Source organism: Lissotriton helveticus, chromosome 1_2 (genome assembly GCF_964261635.1).
Source record: "Lissotriton helveticus chromosome 1_2, aLisHel1.1, whole genome shotgun sequence".
NCBI lineage: Eukaryota > Metazoa > Chordata > Amphibia > Caudata > Salamandridae > Lissotriton > Lissotriton helveticus.
The window spans coordinates 188,203,953-188,229,156 of NC_136058.1; the positions used below are offsets into that span (position 1 = coordinate 188,203,953).

Here is a 25,204-nt window from a genome sequence, read left to right on the forward strand (position 1 = left end):
AGTTCCATGAAAGTTTCCTTGTTGCGGCATTTGTTGAATCTGCCAGGCCGACAATAAGAAGGTTGTTCCGCAGGGGGCAGGCTGACAAGTCTTCTGCCCTGCCCTGCAGTGGCGACTGTGCCTTTCCAGCTGCGTCTGTGTCCCAGCCGAGGAAACCTGTTCATCCTCAGCATCTGACACCTGCCTCTCTACCATATCTTAGAGCTAAGTGTGCTTATCAATGTGCTCCGACATCCTGTCTATCCAATACAAGAGGGCATTTATCTTCATGTCAACCTTGGTTAGGCTAAGCAGCATGGATCCCAGGATTTGGCATAGCTCACCTCCCATATCAGGTCTTGAGTAATCAGAGCCCATCTTGTGTATCGCCACCCCATCCTCACTCAGTCTGGGAGTCTTCTGCTGCTCAAATTGTATCTTGGGCTACATTTTATAGATTTAAATTCTTGGAGGAGTTAAAAAAAAATCACATTGGTCATTCTGTGTTAACCGGTATGTAAACCACATGCACGCGCTTACTGATTCTCATAGGATGGATAACCTGAATGTATCCCATCTTCAGAGAATTAAAAAAAGTCTGGAAAACCTACCTGTCCTTGGTTCCAATCTGATGATTCACGTTGACGATCTTCTTGAGTGCGCTCATTCTGCAAGAAACCAAACGAATTAAAATGTAGTGACCTGCACAAGCAATAGGATAATAATGGTAGATGCATTTGCATTAAAAGTCAATGTTTGTGCAGTGTCTTTTTTCAGTGAAAGTAGCAAACCATTGTGTCTTCCACCCAACAACTGATCTAAAATGACTTGTGCTACAAGTGAATATAGGTTTTGACCAACCTGTAAAGTAACTGCCAAGAAATAGAAATGAGCGAGAGACCTGAATCAAAGCGAAAATAGGTTTCACACTTGTGTAGAAATAAACTGCACCTTCTCGAAACTTCACCACTGTCTATGGAGAAGTGAAAAGAATGAATGAATAGGAAGATGAGTATATACACTACAGTCAAAATCTAGATTCATAGCACCCAGCGGTCAGAGAAAATTTTTGCCACTGATCTAGGAAAAAAGAAATTTTTCGTGCCCACAGGGAGGGAAGGAAATGTGACTGGCGCCCGGCTGAACTCACTTGTTTCTATGAGAGTCTCCCCCTTGATTGATTGAGCGTTTTTGGCCTCCTTGGTGAGAGAAACCAGCCGTATTGGATTGCCAGTACAAAGATTGCTAAGATTTCTGATATTGAGGCTGATATTGTCTGCTCTGTTGATGGTAACCTCCTCTAGAGGAATAGCCACGCCCTCTAGCACCTCTGATTGTTCCCCGTTTGTATTGGAGGGAACCCACAGATCTTGCAGTATCAGTGTCTGTCTTAATTGCTTGGAGAGCTTCATCAATATGTTTGCCAAACTAAGATACGCTGTCGTAGGCCATATCTAATATTTTTGTTTGGACTTCTGGTCAGAAGGTGGTAGCCTTTAGCTAACCTTGGCGCCTGAGAACTGCTGGCCCAGCCAATTGCCTAAAATTTGTGTTGACAATATCCAAAGCGCAGTCGATGGTTTCTGCTGCTGCACGCTCTCCCTCCAACAAGATCTTTCGAGCCTCCTGTCATTTGTCCTCTGGAATAAAGTCAATCAGACCAGCCATATCCGACCACATTTGGTGATCATAACGCCCTATGATCGCTAATGAATCTGCTGCCCTGATGAAGGCGGCAGCAATGGTTGAGAACTTTTTACCAATGAGGTCAATACGACGTCCCTCTTTGTCTGGTGGTGTAGTGATGGGTGTGGCCGGATTTTTAGACCTTTGTCGGGCGGCCTGTGAAATGACTGAATCCGGCCTGGGATGACCAATGAGTCAGGATAGGCTGTTGATCGGAGCACGATATTTTTTATCAATCCTTGGAAGCACTGCAGGCACAGATGCAGGATTTTTCATAATCTTGATACCCTCAGTCCATATATAATCTATTATTGGATTGTACTGGTAACTTTCCTAGCCTCCTCTTTGAAATCGTGTAGGAAACAATCAGTTTGTTCCACATTCACTGGAAGCTGAAACCTAGTAGCAGCTCGCCGTATAAGGTTATGAAATCCATCTATATCTTCTGGAGGTGACTCCGACGGTTGTGGAGTTGGTGGAGACGGCATTGGAATAATATATGAATCCCACGGATCCAAGTGAGGATTCTCTGGCAGCTCATCTTCTTCAACTTCTTCATCGGAAGAAGTGTCCGGAGTTCGAGTACGCTGAGCAGGCTGGTGCTGTTGAGGAGGTTCTGTAACCGGAGACATTGGTGCCGGAACCTCCGGCTGAGGTATAGGCTCTGGAACTACCACAGGCTGGGGTGGTGGAATGACTTGCTGTCGTGGAAAGCGCTGCCTATAATCAGTTAACATGGCCTGCAAGTCCTGAATAAGGGTAGGAGGTAGATGGCTGGATTCTGAAATGCGATAATGCCTCTGGTATCCTGTGTGGTGAGGAACAACAATGTCCTCCTGGTAGTAGTATTCCATGTAGTCTTCATCTTCCTTGTCTTCTTGACATTTAATGTTCAGTTCAGAAGGATGACGAGCTATTCCAAAAGCTCCTTCATCGTCATCATCATCATAGTCATCATCCTCCACTTGGGCATATTTGTAGAGGAGGTGAGATGGAGTAAGTGGTGAGATGTACGAACACTCTTGTCTCTGGAAAGATTTAAGCTGGAAACCTTTCGAGGAAATAGGTGTTGAAAAAGTTTGCACCGCCACTAAAGACTTAGTAAAAGCAGGTTCCACTCCTGTAGATGGTATGGTCATTGACGAGGGCAAAGAAGATAGAAAACTACTTCTAAATCAGACGATGTGGGGTACTACTGTGTGCACAGAGAGATTAACAATTCCTGTTATATTATTTTTAATATGCTTGGTACGCTCAACCTCATAGAGACACACCGTCTGTAAGGTCCCTAACTAGTACAATGTTTAACCAAAAAAAAATGAAGAAGGAGCGTGAAAAATCAGAATGAATATTACAAAAACAATTTGACAATTAGTATAACTATAATATCTGCATGTTTTGGTCTCTCTATTTACATCATAACATGTTGAACTGATAGATTGTGTCTTTTCAGAATTTAAGACATAATATTATGTGATGGTTTCTCCCTTTTCATGAAAACAAGAGACTTTTATATGATGTATCATTGTAAAATTTACCAAATCTTTAGAATGTTCACTAGGCAGACGATTGTTGGTTGGATATAGGATGTACTTTTTGTATTTTAGCTTATGAAAATTTCAAATTGTATGATATGTTGTTTTCCTTATTTTCAGCCCTGATGATGTCCCGAATGGAAACGAAACGCGTTGGCTGTTTAACTGTATTATAAATGTGCTAATCGTGGTTGGAAGCTGACTAAACACCAACAAGATACTTTGAATAAAGCTAATGAATTGAACAACTTCATCTGGGAAGATTGCTTATTTGAGAAGATATCTCCGAACACTAATTGTCAAATTGTATTTGTAATATTCATTTCTGATTTTTCACGCTCCTTCTTCATTTTATTTTGATTAAGCAAAGAAGATAGAGTCACTGTCGATGGACTCTTCATTTTAGTCGTCGTCGACGGGACCATCGTCGACGGGACCATCAACAACAGGCTCGACGTCGACTGGACTATCGTCAACGGGCTCATCATTGACGGGGCAATCGTCGATGGGCTTGACTTCTTCGATGACGGGGCACTCGTAGACGACACAGTAGATGTCTTCGTCGACGACAGGAGCTTCGTAGACGTTATCATCTTCAACGAGTGTTTTGATGGCTTTGTCGATGAGGCTTTCGTCGACGGATCATCAACGGCGGTTTTCTTAGAGACTATGGAAATCCTCGTCAACAGGATAAGAGAAGTAATAGAAGTAGTTGAAATTGTCGCCGTTGACGAAGGAGCTGAAGTTGTGACAGAGATAGTCGACACAGGTAAAGCTGAAGAGACAGAACAGCTTTTACTCACGGTTTTGATTAATTGCCTTTTAGAGTCCTTGAAAGCTGAAGCTTCTGGAGACTGAATAGGCCCAGAGGAAGCAAAAGGCGACCTTTGAAAAGGACCAGAAGTAGAGTGGGAGGATTTGAGATGTTTTCTCCCCTCACTTGATGAACTGTCCTGAGATCTTGCTCTCTTGCTGGAGGTCGAAGCTCTATCATCATCTTCAGTTGAAGAAGATTTGAGCCACAACAGGACTCTAGCCTCCCTATCCCTTAGAGTTTTTGAAGGGAAGGTTTGGCAGATCTTACAATTTTTAGCCTCATGCTTAGGGTAGAGGCAATAGATACAGTCCTTATGTTGATCATCAACATGGACTCTCTTTTTGTCGCATGATCTGCAAGGTTTGAACAATGCCTTTTTGTCAGACATCTTGAAGGAGAACTGAGTAGCACTCTGGGAGACTCCCTTCCACACGAGGTGCGGTGAAAATCTGAGGATAACTGGCTCTGCAGAGAGTGTTCTAGAGGGTGCTGCTAGCTGACTGGTTGGGACAAGGACTTTGGTCTCTTTAGCATAATGATGTAGATAGGCTACTAAGATTTGGGCCTCAGGCCTTTTATCTTAGGGCCTACTGCTGTTATTTACCTTTGGCACTGCTATTTTATTTACAGTGAGACTCCCGCCTCGGCGACGGGGAATGATTCAGGCATATGAATCTATGAAAGATACCCCAATACTGGATAACTGCACCAGGGCTGGTCATTTTTCTGAGTACATTTTACATTAAATTCCACACTGGAATCAGTGTGGGTTTAATGTGCAGACACGTTTGCTACTACACTCCCCAATTTTCATTAAAGCCATTATCCAGCTATGGAGATTCTGGTGACCAACTCCCAGACCATATACATTTTATGGCTTTACTGCACTTAGAATATCTAAGAATGGTATTATACTCTGTATGGGTACAGTGCTCATGTAACTGTACCCTTACCTGTGGTCTAGTGCACCCTGCTAGAGGGGTAGCAGGCATGGCACACCGGGTTGTGTGCCATGTCAACTGTTCACTTTTCACTGCACCAAAACATGCAGCCTGCAGTGTGTGGGTGTGAAGGTGCAAGGTCTCTAAGGGTGGCACAGTAGGTGCTGCAGCCCTTAGATGCCCTCCCTGGTCACAGTGGCCGGGGTACCCATAGTATCTTTTACAACTGACTTAGCTGTGGCCACAGATGTGTCAATTGTGGGTACAAGGTTAGAGCTGTGGGAAAGAATACAGGCCCTGGGAACCTGATTGACAGGGGCCCAGGCTACATCAAGTCAAAGTGCAACAAGAGTCAGGTAAAAAGTGGGGGATAACCATGTAAAAAGGGGCATTTCCTATACCGTTGTTTTCCTCCAAAGATTTTTTGTAGTGCCTATGAGATTGATTACGTGAAAACGTTGACCAGTCTACTGAATAAGTACTGAGGAAAAAACAGAGGAGATGCTCATCCTGTTCCAGCCAAAGGCATGGTCCACCGGCTAATGGGGCCCAAACATGAATTGCTTTGCTCTGTAAAAAGCCTAAAGATCGAGGGCATGAAGCCCCCCCATTTCGTATGGGAGGGTGAGTGTATCTCACCGCACCTATGGCTGTTTACTGGGCCAGGCCAGATGCGCCCGCAAGGCACCTAAAGTCCTGAAGACCTCACAAGGTAGCAGCAAAGGCATTTTTGCAAACAGGAACAAAAATAGAGGCAGCACCACCATTTGCATGACGGCTATGTGGTGGCAGATGGAGAGGGATAGATGAATTAGATGAATTCACCAGTCCACCGCCTCAGTGAGGCAATGCAGTACTTTCCCATAGTTTTCACACATCACCACCTCTGGATCAGTGTGCACCTAGACATTAGGTAGTGCACTGCCTACTTCATCCATCTGAGTGGAAACTCCAGTTGCACCGGCACATTAGCAAAAGTGAGAGGAACTATTAGTGATTTGCCCCAATTAATTTGCAGTTCTGACTGGCTACCGAAAAATACAACCTCCCTAAGGTCCTGAAAATACAAAAGCGTACCGTCCACGAAAGCAGATATTACGAGATTATAATGTGGAAACTGAATGCCACAATGGGCATGTTACTCACTCAGCGCACATGCCAACAGTTCTGCAACAACCGCATATAAAAGCTGGGACAACTCTGATGATTTCAACTTGTGATATCAATTGGGGCTGACAAACAACCATTGACATGTATATTTGCCGTTGGTTTCCCATAGAGGACCTGACGAGCTTCAAGAAGATACCCTAACCTCCTACAACATGCAGTACAGACAGCATGAATCCCCACTCAACGGAGTCAAATGGTTTCTCAGTGTGTAAAAAAATGGTGTGGTGCACACTACAGCATCAACATGTGAGATTGCACCAAAAAGAGTACGTAGATTGCTTATGAGGGATCAGCCAGGTATGAAGCCAGACTGCACAGGGCCCACAATGCTTGGTAGCAAAGGGGGGAGATGCTTAGCCAAACCGTTTGCAAAGATATTTGTGTCTATTTAATAGGGACAGTGGTCGGTACAATGAGCAGCGATCAGATAGCTTATCTGGCTTAAGCAGGGTGATTAGCAAAGCTTCACACATGGTTGGGGGCATGCAGCCACCACACACCATCTACTCAAAAAGGCTGAACAAATGAGGTGTCAAATTGTCCAGATAGGCCTTGTAAAAGGCCACTATCAAACCATCTAAGCCTGGAGCCTTTCCACTTGGAATATCTTTCAATGTGGCAGTAATATTGGTGGGACAAAGGGGCAGAATGAGCCATTCCCTGTGTGCATGATATGTGTGTGGTGATATGCATTAGATAGTCATTTGTGGCCTGCTCATTATGTATGATTCGGGAGGCATAGAGGTCGGCTTAGTATCCACAAAACCAGTCCGCCAACTGGTCAGCCCCGTATAAGGGCGCATCCCGCTTATCAATAATAGAGAGCACCTCACTATCCTCGCGACTAGGCCAAATAAGGGCTGCTAGAGTAGTGCGTAGTTGCTCACCCTCTCAGTAGATTCTGACCATGGAATACCTACAATAATATGTAACTTTACTCTGAGCCAGGTCATTGTATTACTCTAACTTAGCTCTGATATCACCCAATAGTTTCTGCTCCACCATCTTCCCATGAACGTACTCCAGGTCAGCCAAATCCTCCTCCAACCTCTCAAGCCAGCCCCTAATCGAGCGGAGCACAATGCATGTTTAGAAACAGTGACACGGCAGAAACATACTTTGAAAGCCTGGCAGTGGTAAATTTCTCTACCGAGCCTAAATTGGAATGGAAATACTCATCAATTGCCTAGGCCAGTTCCTCATGGAACACAGTCTCCATTAATGAATACTGTGGGAGGTGCCAGGAGAAGGTGAACAGGCGCGGACACTCAAAATCTAGAACCAGCCGGACCAGGGAGTGATGTGAGTTCATACGCGGGAGATGCTCACACCGGCAAACATTGGACAACAAGCTACGCAACACAAGCCAGTAGTCAATGAGTGTATGTATATCATGGGTAAACAGTCAAAATATCGAGTAAAAAATATCGAATGGACATAATATTGAGTTTAAAATATAGAACGGACAAAATATCGAATGGACAGAATATAGACATCAAAAATATTGTTTTTAAGGTAAGTAATGTAATATCGAATGTTAAAAATATAGAAAGTAAAAATATCGAAGTATATAATATAGGTTATTAAAATAATCGAATTTGTAATAATATCGAATTTTTTATAGTGTTTTTATGTTATTATATGTGTGAAAAGTGTTAATTTATGTTATAATTTATTTTAATTAATGAATTTTGGTTTTTTAATTTTTGCGTAATTTAATTCTGTAGCGGGTTGTGGGTTTATAGGGGAATAGGGTGGGAAGTAATTTAATTATAATTAATTAAATATGTAAATTTATTTATTGGTATTATTTTTTAATTAATTGTTAATTAATTTATATTTGGTCATTAATTAAATTTTAATTGGCAATTAATTTTAAATAATTGATTAATTGCTAATTATGTTAATTTTACTAATTTATTTTCTGTAGCGGGTTGTGGGTTTATAGGGGAATAGGGTGGGAAGTAATTTATTTATAATTAATTAAATAATTCAATTTATTTAATTGTATTTAATTTGAATTAATTGTTAATTAATTTTTAGTTGTTAAATAATTAATTGGTAATGTGTAATTAATTTGTATTAATAGGTAACTAATTGTAATAATTAATTTTAATTTGTAATTTTAATTGATTAATTATTATATTATATTAAATTGGTAATTACTTTTAATTAATTTTTATAGATATTAATTTATATTCTTTTAAATAATATATGAAGTATTTACTTTCCCTACTGTAGCACTCTTTGGAGTGGGAATAGTAATTTTGACCCCTACGCTATCCAACGCTTTCCCTACTGTTGCACTCTTTGGAGTGGGAATAGTAATTTTTACCCCTACGCTATCCAACGCTTTCCCTACTGTTGAACTCACTGGAGTGGGAATAGTAATTTTTACCCCTACGCTATCCAACGCTTTCCTTACTGTTGCACCCACTGGAGTGGGAATAGTAATTTTTACCTCTACGCTATCCAACGCTTTCCCTACTGTTGCACTCACTGGAGTGGGAATAGGAATTTTTACCCCTACGCTATCCAATGCTTTCCTCACTGTTGCACCCACTGGAGTGGGAATAGTAATTTTTACCTCTACGCTATCCAATGCTTTTCCCACTGTTGCACTCACTGGAGTGGGAATAGTTATTTTTACCCCTACACTATCCAACGCTTTCCCTACTGTTGCACCCACTGGAGTGGGAATAATAATTTTTACCCCTACACTATCCAACGCTTTCCCTACTGTTGCACTCTTTGGAGTGGGAATAGTAATTTTAACCCCTACGCTATCCAACGCTTTCCCTACTGTTGCACTATTTGGAGTGGGAATAGTAATTTTTACCCCTACGCTGTCCAACGCTTTCCCTACTGTTGCACTCTTTGGAGTTGGAATAGTAATTTTTACCCCTATGCTATCCAACGCTTTCCCTACTATTGCACCCACTGGAGTGGGAATAGTAATTTTTACCCCTACGCTATCCAACGCTTTCCCTACTGTTGCACTCTCTTGAGTGGGAATAGTAATTTTTACACTTCCGCTATCGTACGGTAATAATATTGGATATTATTTAATTATATTATGTTACTATATATATATATGTTTTAACAAATATGATTGTAAAAAATGTTTTATATAAATTTCATTAATTATTTAATTATTATAAGTTAATTTAAGTATATTTTAGTAATTAATTTTTAATATGAATTTAATGTACCATTGTTTTTAATAAAGTCGATATTTTAATAAAATATATTTTTGTAAACAATATTTTTTACTCGATATTTTTGTACTTACCTGTATGTAGATACAAACTCGATATTCTGTTTGTCGATATTTTGTCGCCGATATTTTTGATAGTCGATATTATGTCCCTCGATATTATGTCAGTGATCCATATCATGATCAGTTGAATAATAAGTATACTCCCTGCCGAGAGCAATAACATGCTAACGTCAGAATGGTGCGGGCTGCTACCGAGACAAGACCCGAGAACGATCTAAGTCAGGAAATTGTACACAATTGAAATTATTGTCCCACAGCTGAGGCAGGCCATCAGAGCGGGCTAGTTTGGTATGTAGCACATGATAGAACTGTGGGTCATTGTCGTTGGGTCCAAATGAAGAAGTTACTTACCTTCAGTAACGCTTTTTCTGGTAGATACAGCATCTGCCTGTGGATTCCTCACCTTTTGAATACCCCCTGCACCAGCATTCAGCGGAAATTCTTTCCTAGCTCTCCCATGTCGACGAGGACGTCATAATAGCACAGCTCTACTCGCGACTCCGTATGACGTCATCAGAGCCATAATGAAGACCTCGTTGGCGTGCTGACGTCAGTTCCACCCTTTTTTTCCGTGCCTTCGAGGGAAACGGGCGGACCGACACATTTTCACATGTATACACTGTAGGAAGGTGGAATCTGACTACATGGATGCCCCCATTTTTGTCTTGTGCCCTTAATGGTTTTTGACTTAGTTTGGCTGGGATCCTGGTATTCAGGGCCCCAGCCTATCTACTTTCCTCTCTAAATTGATTGCATGTACTGTAGGTACACTCCAGATATAACCTCGCGGTTAATGCTAACTTTGGAATGGCTGCAGGGAAACATGTCGTGTTTGGTGTCAAACACTTTGGAATCCTACCCCCCACCACCAGTCCTGGCATCGGGGGTAGAATTCCACCCTTCTAGAGGGATAGACATGTGCACACTGACCTAACTGGTAATAGTTCAAAAGAGCCCCAGCATCACAAAATGGATGCTGCAGCCACAGACACAAGTCTGACCTCCTGCTGCTGGATGAAACTCCGGCAGGGGAGGCCTGGACAATAGGTTTCCTGTCACAGGGAGGTGTAACCACCTCCCAGACAGGCCTGAGTGTACTGGGGCTGGTTGGGTGGTGCATTCAGAGAATGCTTTTCAAACAGTGCTGGGGGCGCACTTGTTGTCCCAGTGCATATCCCAGTTCAAACCGGTTGCAAGGGCACTCAGCCCCTGCTCTGGCGCTAAACTGGACAAAGGGAATGGGTGTAACCACCCCTCTTCCCAGACACTCCCATAGGTGGGTCCCCAGCGTATGTCCAACCCCCTAACTTAGTATAAGTATGGGACCTCAGTCCTTGGGACTTCGGATTATTACACCTGGACGAAACTCTGCAACATATATCCTGGAACTTCGACATTCTACACAACTAGAAGACGGAAGAATCTCTTTTGGGTTCGCCATTGAAATCGACGACGAAACCCGACAAGAAAAGACACCTATGCACACGGCTTCCCTGGGTGAGGTAACTCGAGTACTCCATTGCTCCCATGGGTGTTGACTCTAGAATCTCCCAGTACTAAAGAGGCTTGCTTCAAGTCCTCTTCTAAGTGTCCTTTTTCTTCAAAATTCCAACCGCATCTTGCCCCACAGAAGTTACTGGTGATTCGCATCTGTGTTTAGACACTGCAAGCATCCCCCGTGGGTCCCCTGTGTCACTACCTTGGGTGACACAGGGGACCCACGGTTCTAAAGGCTCTAGGCCTTGTATCTATGTCAGTTGTGGGTCTTATACCACTTTCTTAATATATGGTTTGGTACGCCCCTAAGGCTCAACGTACATTGTGCTAATTTGCTGTGTGCTAATTAAGTTTACTGAATGTAATTTTGCCTCTAGCCTCATAAAGAGACTAGAGGGATGTGTTTAGAATAAATACATATATTTTATATCCATACCTGGTGTGGTTCTCCTTTCATTTGGTCATTCATGAGATTATAGACTGGTAAAACAAGCTGCTTTACATTCCTCCAAGACTTAGCCTGAAGGCTGCTCTCCACAGCTACCACTAGGATATCTTTCTATATAGGTTGTCTTTAAACCTACAATCAATAAGGGTCGTTTGGACTGGTGCAAGGTGCCCACTAGAATAGTGGACAGCATATACCAGGCCAACTTCTCATACAAACAGTATATCAAATATATATACAAATGCATAACCAATAAAAGCATTAAAAAAGGGAAACAGATCAAGCACTTTCCACTATTAGAGTATAAGCATGAAAAAGACATATTAAAAAACCATCATGTCAAACAGTCAAAGCATTTTTGGTAGAAACAGGTGGACAACGGGACGGCGGGTGGGACAGTGAAGAATCCACAGGCAGATACTGTATCCACCAGAAAAAGCGTTACCGAAGGCAAGTAACTTGTTCTTCTGATACATACATCTGCCTGGGGATTCCTCACCTTTTGAATAGAATCCCAAAGCCTACCTCTACCGGAGGAGGATGTCCACCTGACTAGATTAAGAAATCCAGCAGAACAGAACGTGCAAAATGGCCGTCCCTCCTAACCTCCGAATCCAAGCAGTAATGCTTCGCAATAGTATGGAGGGTGGTCCAAGTTTCTGCTTTACAAATATCAATAACAGGAACACCTCTAGACAAAGCAGAAGAAGATGACTTAGCTCTGGTAGAATGAGCTCTGATACCTTCAGGTGGGTCCTTCTTGGCCAAGGCGTAGCAGATCTTGATGCACAAGATGATCCACCGGGAGAGAGTCTGCTAGTGCACAACCCTGCCTTTCATTCGGCCAAAGTAGCCCACAAATAGCTGATCTTCCAGTCTCAGATCCTTAGTTCTTTCCAAATAAAAGGTGACAGCTCTTTTGGGGTTGAAACGATGAAGTCTCTCCTCTACCTTGGAAGGGTGAGGGGGAGGTAAGGTAACAGACTGTCCCAAATGGAAAGGAGTAACCACCTTAGGAAAGAAAGCAGCGCTGGTCCTAAGAACCAACTTATCTGGATGAATGGTCAAGAACAGAGGTTTAGAACTAAGAGCCTGAAGCTTACCCTCCTGGGCGAGGTAATGGCAACCAAGAAAACCGTTTTAAAAGAGAGAAGCCTTAAAGGACAACTATGAAGAGTCTCAAAAGGAGAACCCATTACAAAAGTAAGTACGAGATTTAAATCCAACTGAGGCAAAATGAAAGGAGTGGGATAAAACTAATTTGTAAGGCCCCTAATGAACCACATAACTACAGGAGATTTAAATAAAGACGGCTGATCCAGCAAACAAATAAAATCCAGCAAAGCTGACAAATAACCTTTAACTGTAGCCAAAGCACAAACTGCTGGGCCAAGGAAAGAGAATAACTAAGCACATAAGACAAACGAGCCTTCAAAGGATCAATGGACCTCTCTCCGCACCATTTAACAAATTTGGAGACCACCTGAAAGAATACACAGATTTGGTAGAGTGTCTCCTGGATGATAAAATAACATTCCACCACATCCGGTGGGAGAGAGAAAGAACTCAGGTTGCCCCGTTCAATCTCCAGGCATGAAGGTGCAGCCTCTGGAGGTGGGGGTGTAGAACCTGCCTCTGCGATTGCGAGAGGTGGTCTGCCCTGAAAGGGAGATGGAGCGGAGGGTGCAATGATAGGTGAAGGAGATCTGTGTACCATACCCTTCTTGGCCAATCCGGGGTGATCAATATGACTTGGACCTGGTCTTGGCGAATCTTCCTCTGAACCCGAGGAATCAAGAGTATGGGAGGAAACACGTATTGATGAGGAACACCCAAATAAAAGGCCAATGGACCCATGGGGCCCGAAGGCGCACCAGCAGGATGTGAGGCTCTGGCAAAAATGCCAAACATAGCATTTAAAAAATGAGTAGGATCCGTTCCAGGGCCAGGAAAAGGAGGATAAGAATCCGTACTTTCTCGTACAAGTTCCACCTGAGTCTGAACTGGAAGCTGCAGAGCTGGGGGAGAAGGCACCCGCACAGGCAAAGCCACTCGAACAGGTGAAGACTCCCTGGACGTCGGCGACCTCCTGGGCGTCGCAGTACCTTTAGGCGTCGAAGAGCCCTTCAACGCAGGCAACCTCGGAGCCAGTGAGTGAATCGGTGAATCGGTGTCTCCCGTGGAGAGGGAGAAGGTGATGGAAACACAAAGTCTTTCCTCTGAAGGCACTGAGCTGGAGAAGGCAACTTCGATGCCTTGTTCTTTTAAACGAGCGGCGCCGAGAACCATGCCTTTTCTTTGACTTCCTGTGTTTTTTCGACTTTCAAATATGCAAAGACGACGACTTCGCATGTTTTGGACCCCTCTTTTCCTTTTTTGCTTTGGCCATGAAGAGTTTAGCTTTACATTCTTTTAGAGCTTTTGGATTCATTTTCCTGCAGCCACGACAACCCTCGACGTCGTGGTCGGAAGACAAACACCAAAGTCAATCACCATGGGGATGAGTCATCGACGTGTGACCGCCACACTCCCTGCAGGGCTTGAATCCAGACTTCTTAGAAGTAGCCATAGCTGAATACTTAGAGGAAACACAGTAATCACCAAGAAAATTGAGAGTCCCTAGAAAAATTGTTACATGTCAACTACGCACAAAATGGGAACTGATGTCAGCACGCCAACGAGGTCTTCTTATGGCTCCGATGACGTCATTTGTAGTTGCGAGCAGAGCTGTGCTATTATGATGTCCTCATCGATATGGGAGAGCTAGGAAAGAATTTCCATGGAATGATGGCGCAGGGGCTATTCAAAAGGTGAGGAATCCAGAGGCTGATGTATCCATCAGAAATCACTACAAGTAACACATCAAAATGCTCTTTGTGACAGTGCACTAGCACAAAACGATTCTCAGGGTCCATGCACACCTCCTGAAGTTGAGATCCTCGAACCGCATCAGGCCTACACTAAGACTCAGAGTGCATGTGTGTTAAAGCCCACAGAGTGGCACTCTCCCCTCATACGGCTCTGTGTGAGCAGCCCGCTATTGGAGGGCAAGTGTGTTTCTGGTAACACAGCCACATCTATCTGGTGACGCTACAAATACAACACCACTTTATGGATTTTCCTATTATCATTCAATCCTCTGACACTTCATGTTAAAAAATTAAATAGTGATGGGTGTCCATCAGAAGTAGAAGAGACCACTACACCGTCAGGCATGTCCACACCACACTGTGAATGTACAGCAGTCATGCCACAGCATACGTACATATATCTGCCCACTTCTGTGCCTTACAGTCAGCCGATACGCCTATATCCCTCCCCAATCCATGCCATGTCCCCAAGCAGATGACAAGGCATCTTACTTCTGAGTCTGTCCCATCTGTTTCCAAAAATAAAAAACTCCAAAGAAAACATTGTGGCTCACACATGGAGCCAGATTATGCCTGCCAAGTGCCCCTGCAACAGAAAGTTGCAGGAGGGCTGCGCCAGGGATAGGCATCATGCCATGCGTGCACTGGGCTAAACAAATACATAACTGCAGTTCTCAAATGCACATAGCGATCTTGAAGCACACTAAGCGTCAGCACCTTAACAGCAATCTCAACTGACCCACCAACCAGCCCCACAATGTAAACTTACAACAGATCATGGGGGAAGCCCTGCAAGCAGCAACCAGGCATACCAAACAAAGATCACACTCTCCAAAGCGCACATACCACCCTGCTCTCACAAGCATAGTAGCAACAGAAAGACTGACAACAATCATAGGTAGAGCATGCCAAGAAATAACACTTAGCAATTTACCAATACTATTGAATTGAGAGTCAAGAGAGCACCAATCAAGTCCTTCCAATTGTTGGTAGATCGCATGATTGTCACCGCCGGATCTCGGTGACCTCCGCTAGCCACTTGCTGACTCGTGCTGTTTAAGGAATTGCTGTAGGTTTTTAGGGTTATTAAAGATCTTAGGGGTATATTACCAACAACTAGCGATAATGTTTGTCTCTAACTTGTTTAGAGACAAAATTATCGCCGCACATCGGCGATTTTTATCGCAGATAAACCTTGCTATTAGCAAGGTTTATCGCAAATGCGATAAAAAACTCCCGCAATGCATGAATATCGCTGAAAAGTCAGCGATATTCATGCATTATCGAGCAAATGCTCTTAGCCATGTTATCCACCTCCCATTGGATAACATGGCTAAGAACTGCTCAGGGCAGGTGTTAGCTTTTGGAGATATTCGCGCTTAGCGCGAATATCTCCAAAAGTTGGTAATAGGAGATAGCGATGTTAGCGACTGTTTCCAGTCGCTAACATCTTGGCACGCCCACTTTGCATGTCATTAGTGATAAATATCACTGACATGCAAAGCGGGGCCCAAGATGGTCGCTATCTCCTATTAGCTGTCGCTAACTGGTGTTAGCGACAGCTTGGTAATAGGGAGATCATTTTATCTCCTCTTTCTTGGCTTTTAAAGCCAAAAAGCGGAGATAAACCCCCTTGATAATATGCCCCTTAGTTTTCCTGTAAAAAAGTACTCTCAATCGAGCAGGGTAGAGAATGGGGTAGTGACGTTTCAGCTCCTGCAACTTTTGTTTAGCAGTGAGGAACTGTCTGCACCTTCTGCACATGTGGAGTTAAGACTGGAAACATTGAAAGTTCTGCAGTTTCATAGCAGAGTGTCTGTAGCTCACGGGAGTGGCAGAGAGCTGCATTGCAATTGCGGTAATGAAGCAGCTGTGCTACAACCGGACGGGGACTGGCCCCCGAATGCAGGGTTAGAGAACGGTGAACACGTTCCACCAGAAATAGATCTGGAAATGTTTCTTGCCCAAGAGTTCAATGAGGAGCTGTTCCATGAAAGTTCCCATGTTGTGAAATTTGTTGATTCTGCCAGGCCGACAATAAGAAGTCTTCTGCCCTGCCCTGCAGTGTCGACCGTGCCTTTCCAGCTGTGTCTGTGTCCCAGCCGAGGAAACCTGTTCATCCTCAGCATCTGACACCTGCCTCTCCACCATATCTTAGAGCTATGTGTGCTTATCAATGTGCTCCGACATCCTGTCTATCCAATACAAGAGGGCATTTATCTTCCTGTCAACCTTGGTGAGGCTAAGGAGCATGGATCTCAGGATTTGGCATAGCTCATCTCCCATATCAGGTCTTGAGTAATCAGAGCCCATCTCGTGTATCGCCACGCCATCCTCACTCAGTCTGGGAGTCTTCTGCTGCTCAAATTGTATCTTGGGCTACATTTTATAGCTTTTAAGTCTTGCAGGAGTTCAAAAAAGATTACATTGGTCATTCTGTGTTAACCGGTATGCAAACCACATGCATGCGTTTACCGATTCTCATAGGATGGATAACCTGAATTTTTCCCCATCTTCAGAGAATTAAAATAAAGTCTGGAAAACCTACCTGTCCTTGGTTCCAATCTGATGGTTCACGTCGATGATGTTCTTGAGTGTGCTCATTCTGCAAGAAACAAAACGAATTAAAATGTAGTGACCTGTACAACCAAGAGGATAATAATGGTAGATGCATTTGCATTAAAAGGCAATGTTTGTGCAGTGTCTTTTTTAAGTGAAAGTACACAATCATAGGGCAAACCATTGTGTCTTCCACCCAACAACTGATCTAAAATGACTTGTGCTACAAGTGAATATAGGTTTTGACCAACCTGTAAAGTAACTGCCAAGAAATAGAAATGAGGGAGAGACCTGAATCAAAACGAAAATAGGTTTCACAGATGTGTAGAAATAAACTGCACCTTCTCGAAACTTCACTACTATCTATGAAGAAGTGACTAGAATGAATAGGAAGGTGAGTATATACACTACAGTCAAAATCTAGATGTATAGTCCACTGTAGCGGGCTAAACCAGCCATATAAGGTTTCGGAGAGGGAATTTAACAAGGGAGTGGGACTTTAATGCCAGTAAAGCCCAGAAACGAAGGGCTATAAATCTATTAGAACATTTCACCACTAGATGGCAATATGTTCTATAAAATAAAACAAAGGCCTCATGGAGACCGAGGTGATTGAAATCCCCTCGGGTTCTATGAAGCCTTTGCTCAAAGCAACATCTGTAAACGACAACATTGCAATGTTGGAGCTCCAGGCTTCTACCGGTCATTAGAAAGCCGGAGCACTCCATTCTTTTCAATGGAGCTCCCAACTTTCCCTGTTCTAATAAGTGTTAGGCCCAAAGTGTAATTAACATCAGGCTAAACTATCTTGACAGTTTTTAGGTACGATCATGATCACCCACTCCACATTTGACTATAAATGTTTGTGACAGTTTCTTAAGTTCTGAGTGTGATGCTGGTGCTCTTTCAGTCTGGCATTTCAAAGCCCTAAATTTTGTTTGAGAATCACTCGCAAAAATTAAACATACATCTTTTATACAAATGTCCTACTTATTAAATGAATCTAATCATTTTGTGATTTGAATCACGTAATGTTAACATTTATTTTAATTTAAACATCAGGAAGTTCTTTCTTTTTAATCCATGGTACTATGATGTGGCTCTGGTTTCTGGCATGATGTGCATGTGAGTTCGCATTCAACCTATAATTACTGTGTCTTCTCTAAACGATGCTAAAAAAAAGTTCATTAATTTCATGTTACACATTTCAGATAGTCTTCCTAACCTTTGTTTTGCAAACGTATGACTTTTGTTAAGTGCGCAAATATTATAACTCGAAAACAATGGGTAGCCAATCCTTATTTTTTCGCATTTACTATTTCTGAGCTTTTTAGCCTAGTAGATCTCTTTTTAGATTTCAGTTAGCCTTTAAATCCTGGATTGTACTGACAACATTGCATTGAATTATTGGAATTCAATCACTTTTGTTCTGGCTGCCAGTACAAAGATGAGCATTTCCAAATATTCTCCTGCTCTGACTGGAGAGCGAATAGTGTTAACTTTTCATAGTTTCTGAATATTTAACCGCAAGCTTGCGGCGGCTTTTTTCGTGCTGTGCGGCTTTTTTTAAAAAGCTGCGTTACATGACGAGCTGAGCTTGTCATGAGCATGCGAGCGGCGCAACTCATGACGAGCTCAGCTCGTCATGAGCGTGGAAGGGGTTAAAGGTGCAATATCGCGCACAAGCTCTGTTCTTCGCTGCTTTGGCAGAGCCGATGGTTCCAACTTTTCAATGCATCAAATTATTCAATGGCATAAAATTATCTTAAGCTCTATCCTCTTTTCCCTATCTGTTTACGTGGCTGGTACTTGATGTAGAAGAATAGAAGCAAATAACCACCTAACAAAGAAGCACTTATTTAATTTATTTACGAGTAAGGACCTTTGCTTGTTGGCGATTCAGCTCTGTTCCTGTAGTGACATTTTCTTCTTATGAAGTTCAATATCAGGTGATGAATTTCTAATGAAAGGAGCATAAAAAAGCATTTGCTAAGCAAACAAGTTTCTAACTTTCAGTAATGCTTTTTCTGGTGGGTAGAGTATCTGCCCGTGGATTCCTCACTTAGGGGCATATGTATCAACGGAATTGTAGTCGCAAACGCTGCAAATCACAAAAAAGCAGCGTTTGCGACAAAAAATTCAGAAAATGAGAAGATGTATGAGGGAAAACGTCACTGGAGCCATAAAAATACCTCGTCGGCGTGCTGACGTCAGTTCCACCAATTTTTCCGTGCCCTTGAGGCGAATGGGCAGACCAACAACATAACACAACATAACACAAGTATACACAGTATACAGATTATATACAAAATACATATATATATATATATATATATATATATTTATATATATATATATATATACATATATACATATATATATATATATATATATGTTGAAAGGAAAAGTAAAAAATCAAAGCATTTCCTACCAACAAACGGTATGCAATATATATGACATGAAAAATAGCAATGTCAAACAGTCAGATGTTTTTCGGTATAAGCCGGTGGACAATAGAGAGGCAGATGTGTCAGTGAGGAATCCACAAGCAGATGCTGTATCCACCAGAAAAAGCGAAACCAGAGGTAAGTAACTCCACAACAGGAACACCTCTAGCCAAAGCAGAAGAAGACAACTTAGCTCTGTTGGAATAAGCTCTAAAACTTTCGGGCGGCTCCTTCTTGGCCAAGGCGTGGCAGATCTTGATGCACAAGATGATCCACCTAGAGAGTGTTTGTTTGTGGACAGCTTTGCTCTTCATCCTTCCAATATAGCCCACAAACAGCTGGTCATCAGCTGTTTGTCCCGATAGAAAGTCCATAAAACTAACATACCCTCAAAAACAACAGTGTATTTTAACCGCATCGCTGCTAGAGCGATTCTGCTGCTGTGCTGGACAGCAATAAATACGGGTGTGGTCATGACGAGCTCAGCTCGACATGAGCACAGGAGCACTGTACTGCATGACGAGCTGAGCTCGTCATGAGCAAGGAAGGGGTTAAATCAACAAGGGAAATACATCATAGACAACACAAAAATTCCATTCTATCATTAAGTCCATGAGGTTTCAAAGCATCAAGGTGATTAATCCAAAAGTTCTCTCTCTGCAGCAGACAATTGTTATTGTCCTTGCCTTCTCTTTTCACAATAACTTCCTAGATCAGGAATTTGAGTTGGCTGATGTTGTGGCCATTCTCAACAAAATAACTAGCAAACACAGACTTCATGTTTGTGATTCGAATGTTGCTCTTATGTTTATTGACTCTTGTGTTAATCATCCTCTCGGTCTTCCCAACATATACTTTTCCGCAGGGACATTTCAACAAGTACACAACATGTTTCATAATTGACAGAAACTATTAACTAAATTTTGGTACCCTTTCTGGGATGTGTGATTATCTATGATGTATTTCTCTCGCTGATTGATCTGTCTTAAAGTACACTGTTGTTTTTGAGGGTATGTTATTTATATGCACTTTCCATCGGGAGTTTATTTGTCATTCTTTATTTTCTTCAGCATATATTTTTGCATAATGGAGGTATTACTTTCTTTTTTAATTTGAGTTTCTTTTTTCCATGATCTTTGTTTGATTGATGAACGCTTTAAGATGGCCACCATTTTTCATTGTATTCCCCTAGCACACCCGAGCGTTAGTCCTCTTACACTGTTTCGTTTTGTTGTGTTTAATAGTGGGCTTAATTCATGGGGTAGTGACGGCTTTCCGGATCACTATGTACAGATAGGTACCTGATGTTCACCTCTGAGTAAGTATCTCTGAATTAATACTCCGTTTCTAACATACGTGTTTGTGCATGCAAATAGCATGAGTAATGCATGCCAATGATTGATCTCACAGCTTAACGTGCTTTAAACATCAAGTCATCTTGTTTAAATTCATGTTTGCCTGTTTAAGTGGTGATTTCACTGTTTATGACCTCATTGGGTTACGCTGTACAAGTGAGCTAAACCCTTCGCTTCGGGTTCACAACTGTTTGTTGGAAATTCACTTAACCCGTAAATGCATGTATCATGGTTCCTTATGTGATCTCGCTTGGAAATCAGATTAAATGCATGGCACCACTGTTGTCGGATACTTTAGACTGTTTATTTCAGTTTGTCGTTTTCCAGTTCACTATACCACGCGTCAGCTCACTCGGTTGTATGCATGTATAGTTTCAATTGCCCGATTTTCAGGTACGCACCCTGTTTTTAAGCACATTTTGTTTGGTACTATTTAGGCTATTGCTGAACTTGTTCGATCTTGTGCACTGGGTTTCATGATGGCTTATAGTGACGCACCTTCATACATACAGGCACTGTTTGTTGTCACATTTATTGGCTACCACTCCCTGGCCAGGGATCATTGTTAGGATGGTTTCCTCATGATAGTTTTGTGTTTTTTAGAACTATCCCCTGAAAAAGAGCTGGTTGCCCGTAATGCATCGGGAGGGATTGGAATTTAGGATTCACGATCACCATATTTAATTTAATTTGCTGATGTATCTTTGCTGTCTTTAAACCACAATGCGAAAATATATCCCATGAGGATGTAGAATAAATAAAGATCATCATATATAAGTTTGGAACAGCCTTTGTATTATGGTGGAGTTTTGATATTCAAACAACCCCATGAGTGGGTTTTCTCACAGTGCCCAGGGGAACGGACCCTAACCAGGGAACGCTACTTGGACTTGATTCTTACACTCCATGATCAGAGACTAATGCCCCTGGAGCACGCTACAAAATAAAAAAAAGACTCAATATTTGTATCAACAGGTTGTGCCTGTTCATTTAATTAATGTGCAAAATAACATCCACCACATCCGGTGGGAGAGAGAAAGAACTCAGGTTGCCCTACTCAAGCTCCAGGCATGAAGGTGCAAGCTCTGGAGGTGGGGGTGTAGTACCTGTTCCTGCGACTGCAAGAGGCGGTCTGCCCTGAGAGGGTGGTGGAGCGGAGGGCACAGAGACAGGTGAAGTAGATCTGTGTACCACACCCTTCTTGGCCAATCTGGAGAAATTAAAATGACTTGGGCCCGGTCTTGGTGAATCTTTCTTAGAACTCGTGGAATAAAAGGTATGGAAGGAAACACGTAAATGAGTTGTGAGCTCCAATCCAATTGAAATTCGTCCCCCAATACTCCCGCATCATGCAAGCCGATCAACACCATCTAGTCTTCCTGCTGAAGCACCCGAAGAACCTGAGCTAGGGTCAACATCTTGAACTTTTCCTTCCTGAGGTAAAAATTCAAAACCCTGAGGTCCAGGATCAGTCTCAACCGGCCGTCCTTCTTGGGGATCAGGAAATAACTGGAGTAGCATCCCTGACTCTTTTCCTGCTCCAGAACCATCTCTATCATGCCTTTCTGCAGCAAGGCAAGATCCTCCTGTTGCAAGAGCAGCAAATGGTCCTCTGACCACCAGCCCTGGCAAGGAGGGTAAGGACGTGGAGACTCTTGAAAAGGTAGGGCGTACCCATTTTCTACAAGATTCAAAACCCAAAGGTCTGAAGTAACCGATTTCCAATCTTGCCGAAAATGGGACACCCGGCTAACTACAGGACCAGCATCCTACAAGATGGGGGATCTAGAGCTGCTTTCCCGTGTTACCGGTGGTGGGAACAAGGGAGGAGGAGGAGGAGGAGGAAGACTGTTGTCGAGAGGCTCCACACAGACGGCCTCTACCTTTCCCTCTGTACAACCTGTACAGAGGGTTCTGCTGCTGCTGTGGCTGCTGATGGCCTCAAAAAGAAGCCGCCTTCCAAAAGCCTCGATACCTTTTGTATCCATAGCCCCTGGGCTGGGACTGAAGGCCCAACGATCTTGCCATAGCCCTATTGTCCTTGAAGCGCTGCAACAAAGAATCTGCCTTTGTTCCAAACAATCTAGATCCATGTATGTATGTATGTATTTGCATACTTTTATAGCGCTGTACTGTCACCCAGAGGGTATCCTGGCGCTTTGACTCAGCAAGCCGAACCACCGATGCAGAGCTCAGGCTACTCTTGGAAACAAATGAGTTTTCAGCCCTTTTTTGAAAGCCGAGAATTCACCCTGACTCCTTAACAAGAGCGGGAGGGAATTCCAGAGTCTGGCGGCCGCAAAGCTGAACGACCGCCCACCCATCCTTATCCTCTGAACTCTGGGGACCATCACCAGACAAGCAGAGGAGGAGCGTAGGCTCCGAGATGTCGAGTACCAAGAGAAAAGGTTCTGTAACAAGACTGGGCCCTGCCCATGTACAGCTCTAAAAACCAGGCAGGATGCTTTAAAAAGGATCCGCTGATGAAAAGGGCAGCCAGTGTAAGTCCTGTAGTGCCAAGGTAGAAGAAGCGGCGCGCGGTCAAGAAAGTGCCAACTTGGCTGCCATATTTTGGACCCGCTGTAGCCTGCCCACCAGCGTTTTGGGCGCCTCCAGGAGCAGTGCGTTGCAGTAGTCCAATCTGCTTAGGATCAGACCCCGTAACACCTCCGGCCTAGCCTGCGCTGGGAGTAGTGGTGGGACTTTCCGCAACATCCGAAGCAACATCATACAGGTAGCTACGGTTTTGTTAACGAAAAGATCCAGTTGTATGTTGGGGCCAAACATGACCCCCAAATTTTTAGCAGACTTTGCAGCAGTCACTGTCCCGGAGAAGGAAGGAGGCCAGAAATCATCCGGTAGTGCACGCGGGACACGATCATTGAAGCAGTAGAGCACCTCCGTCTTAGATCCATTAAACTGGTGGGAGTTAGAACGTAACCAGTTTGATGTAGCAGTCAGACAGCGATGGAATGTCTCTAAAGAGACAGCGTCTTTACCCTCCAAAGAAAAGACCAGTTGGGTATCGTCGGCGTAATTAAACACCGAGATACCGAAAGATTTTATCAGTTGGATCAGGGGGCGAAGGTACAGGTTGAATAATATGGGGCTGATGGCTGAGCCCTGCGGTACCCCTTGCCCAACTTTCCGCACATCCGACTTAAATGGCGGCAGAGCCACCACCTGCTGTCTGTTGTTAAGATATGAGACTAGCCAGTCCCTGGCCAGCCCCGTGACCCCGATCTCCTCCAGTCTCTCAATGAGGATGGAGTGGCTGACCGTGTCGAACGCAGCTGACATGTCGAGCAGCACTAAAAAGGCTGCCCGACCTGTGTCGACCCGCAAACGAAGATTGTCTAACACGGCCACCAGCGCAGATTCCGTCCCATGCGCTGGCCGAAACCCAAACTGGGCCACATCCAACCAGCAGTTATCCTCTAGGAAACAGGATAGAGAGTGGGTGACCAACTTCTCCAAGATCTTAACCGGAAAAGGGAGCAGGGAGATAGGCCTATAATTTGACAAGCAGGAGGGGTCAAGTGTGGGTTTTTTCAGGAGGGGAGAGACCACCGCCAGCTTCCAACTCTCCGGAACAGTCGCAGTAACAAGCGACTGATGGCAGATGGAATACAGAGGGTGGAAGAGTTCGTCCTGGAATAACTTCCAGAATTTATGCGGGAGAGGATCCAGCGGAGAGCCTGATGATACAGTCTGTGCCAGTTTACAAAACTCCTCAAAAGAGGGAAGAGAGAAGCAGCTCAGCTGAGGTTGAATGGGAGGTTCACCCGGGACTCCCGGGCCAAGGAGAGGACAATGCTGCCGGGGTTGACTGGGGGATTTCTCCAAAGCCACCAAAGTAGAAGAAGGGCGACTTGGCAGGAGACAGTTGGATAGTACTCCCGGATTTATCAGGCTAAGAGGGGGATCATTCCGTTGGGAAGAACTAAAATGTTCCTCCGTAGCTCTCAAGCTGAGAGGCAGACAACTCTGCCGGGGTCGACTGGAAGACGCTTCCGGAGCTCCCTCGCCGAGAGGAGAACAACTCGGCAGGGGTCGACTGGAAGATTCGTCCGGAGCTCCCGGACTAGGAGAAGGGCGACTCAGCTGGGGTCGACTGGAGGACTCTTCCGGAGCTCCCACGCCGAGGTACAAGTAACTCCGCCGGGGTCGACTGGAAGATTCATCCGGAGCTCCCGGACTAGGAGAAGGGTGACCCAGCTGGGGTCGACTGGAGGACTCTTCCGGAGCTCCCACGCCGAGGTACAAGTAACTCCGCTGGGGTCGACTGGAAGGTTCTTCCGGAGCTCCCAACTGAGAGCAGCATGGGAGACCTCCCAGGGGAGCCTGACTAGATAGATTGTCCGAGGGGTCCGACAAAGGCGAGACCCCCCCGGCAAGTCCACTCAGAATCGTGATGATCTTATCCTCAAAAGCGGCTGCCAGAGAATCACACAAGACCTGTGAGATTGGGATAGTATTCATGGCACCAGTCGGGTGGGAAAGATCATTCACAATCTTAAACAAGGACTGAGACTTGTTAGTCGCCTGATTTAACATATCCTCCAAATAGACTGCTTTGGCACAATTAATCTGTGCTTTGTATTCCTGTAATGTCAATCT

At 43.8% G+C, this 25,204-nt stretch overlaps 1 protein-coding gene across 46 annotated transcripts in view; it reads right to left on the reverse strand.

Moving 5' to 3' along the window:
- LOC144799531 (uncharacterized) overlaps positions 1 to 25,204 on the reverse strand; it is a 5,513,712-nt gene that overhangs the window by 2,362,151 nt on the left and 3,126,357 nt on the right. For 41 of the 46 annotated variants that reach the window (XR_013603860.1, XR_013603862.1, XR_013603865.1 and 38 more), the window contains 2 exons: positions 16,772 to 16,828; positions 591 to 647 (listed from right to left, as the gene is read on the reverse strand). The exons of 1 other annotated variant lie outside the window; for it this stretch is intronic. Coding sequence is in view for 42 of the 45 variants with exons in the window: in XM_078671256.1 (XP_078527382.1) it covers positions 591 to 647; positions 16,772 to 16,828 (114 nt within the window). In the remaining 3 variants the exon portion in view is untranslated. The remainder of the gene's footprint in view (positions 1 to 590; positions 648 to 16,771; positions 16,829 to 25,204) is intronic. 4 more of the 46 variants (XM_078671181.1, XM_078671102.1, XM_078671111.1 and 1 more) reach the window with 1 other exon arrangement.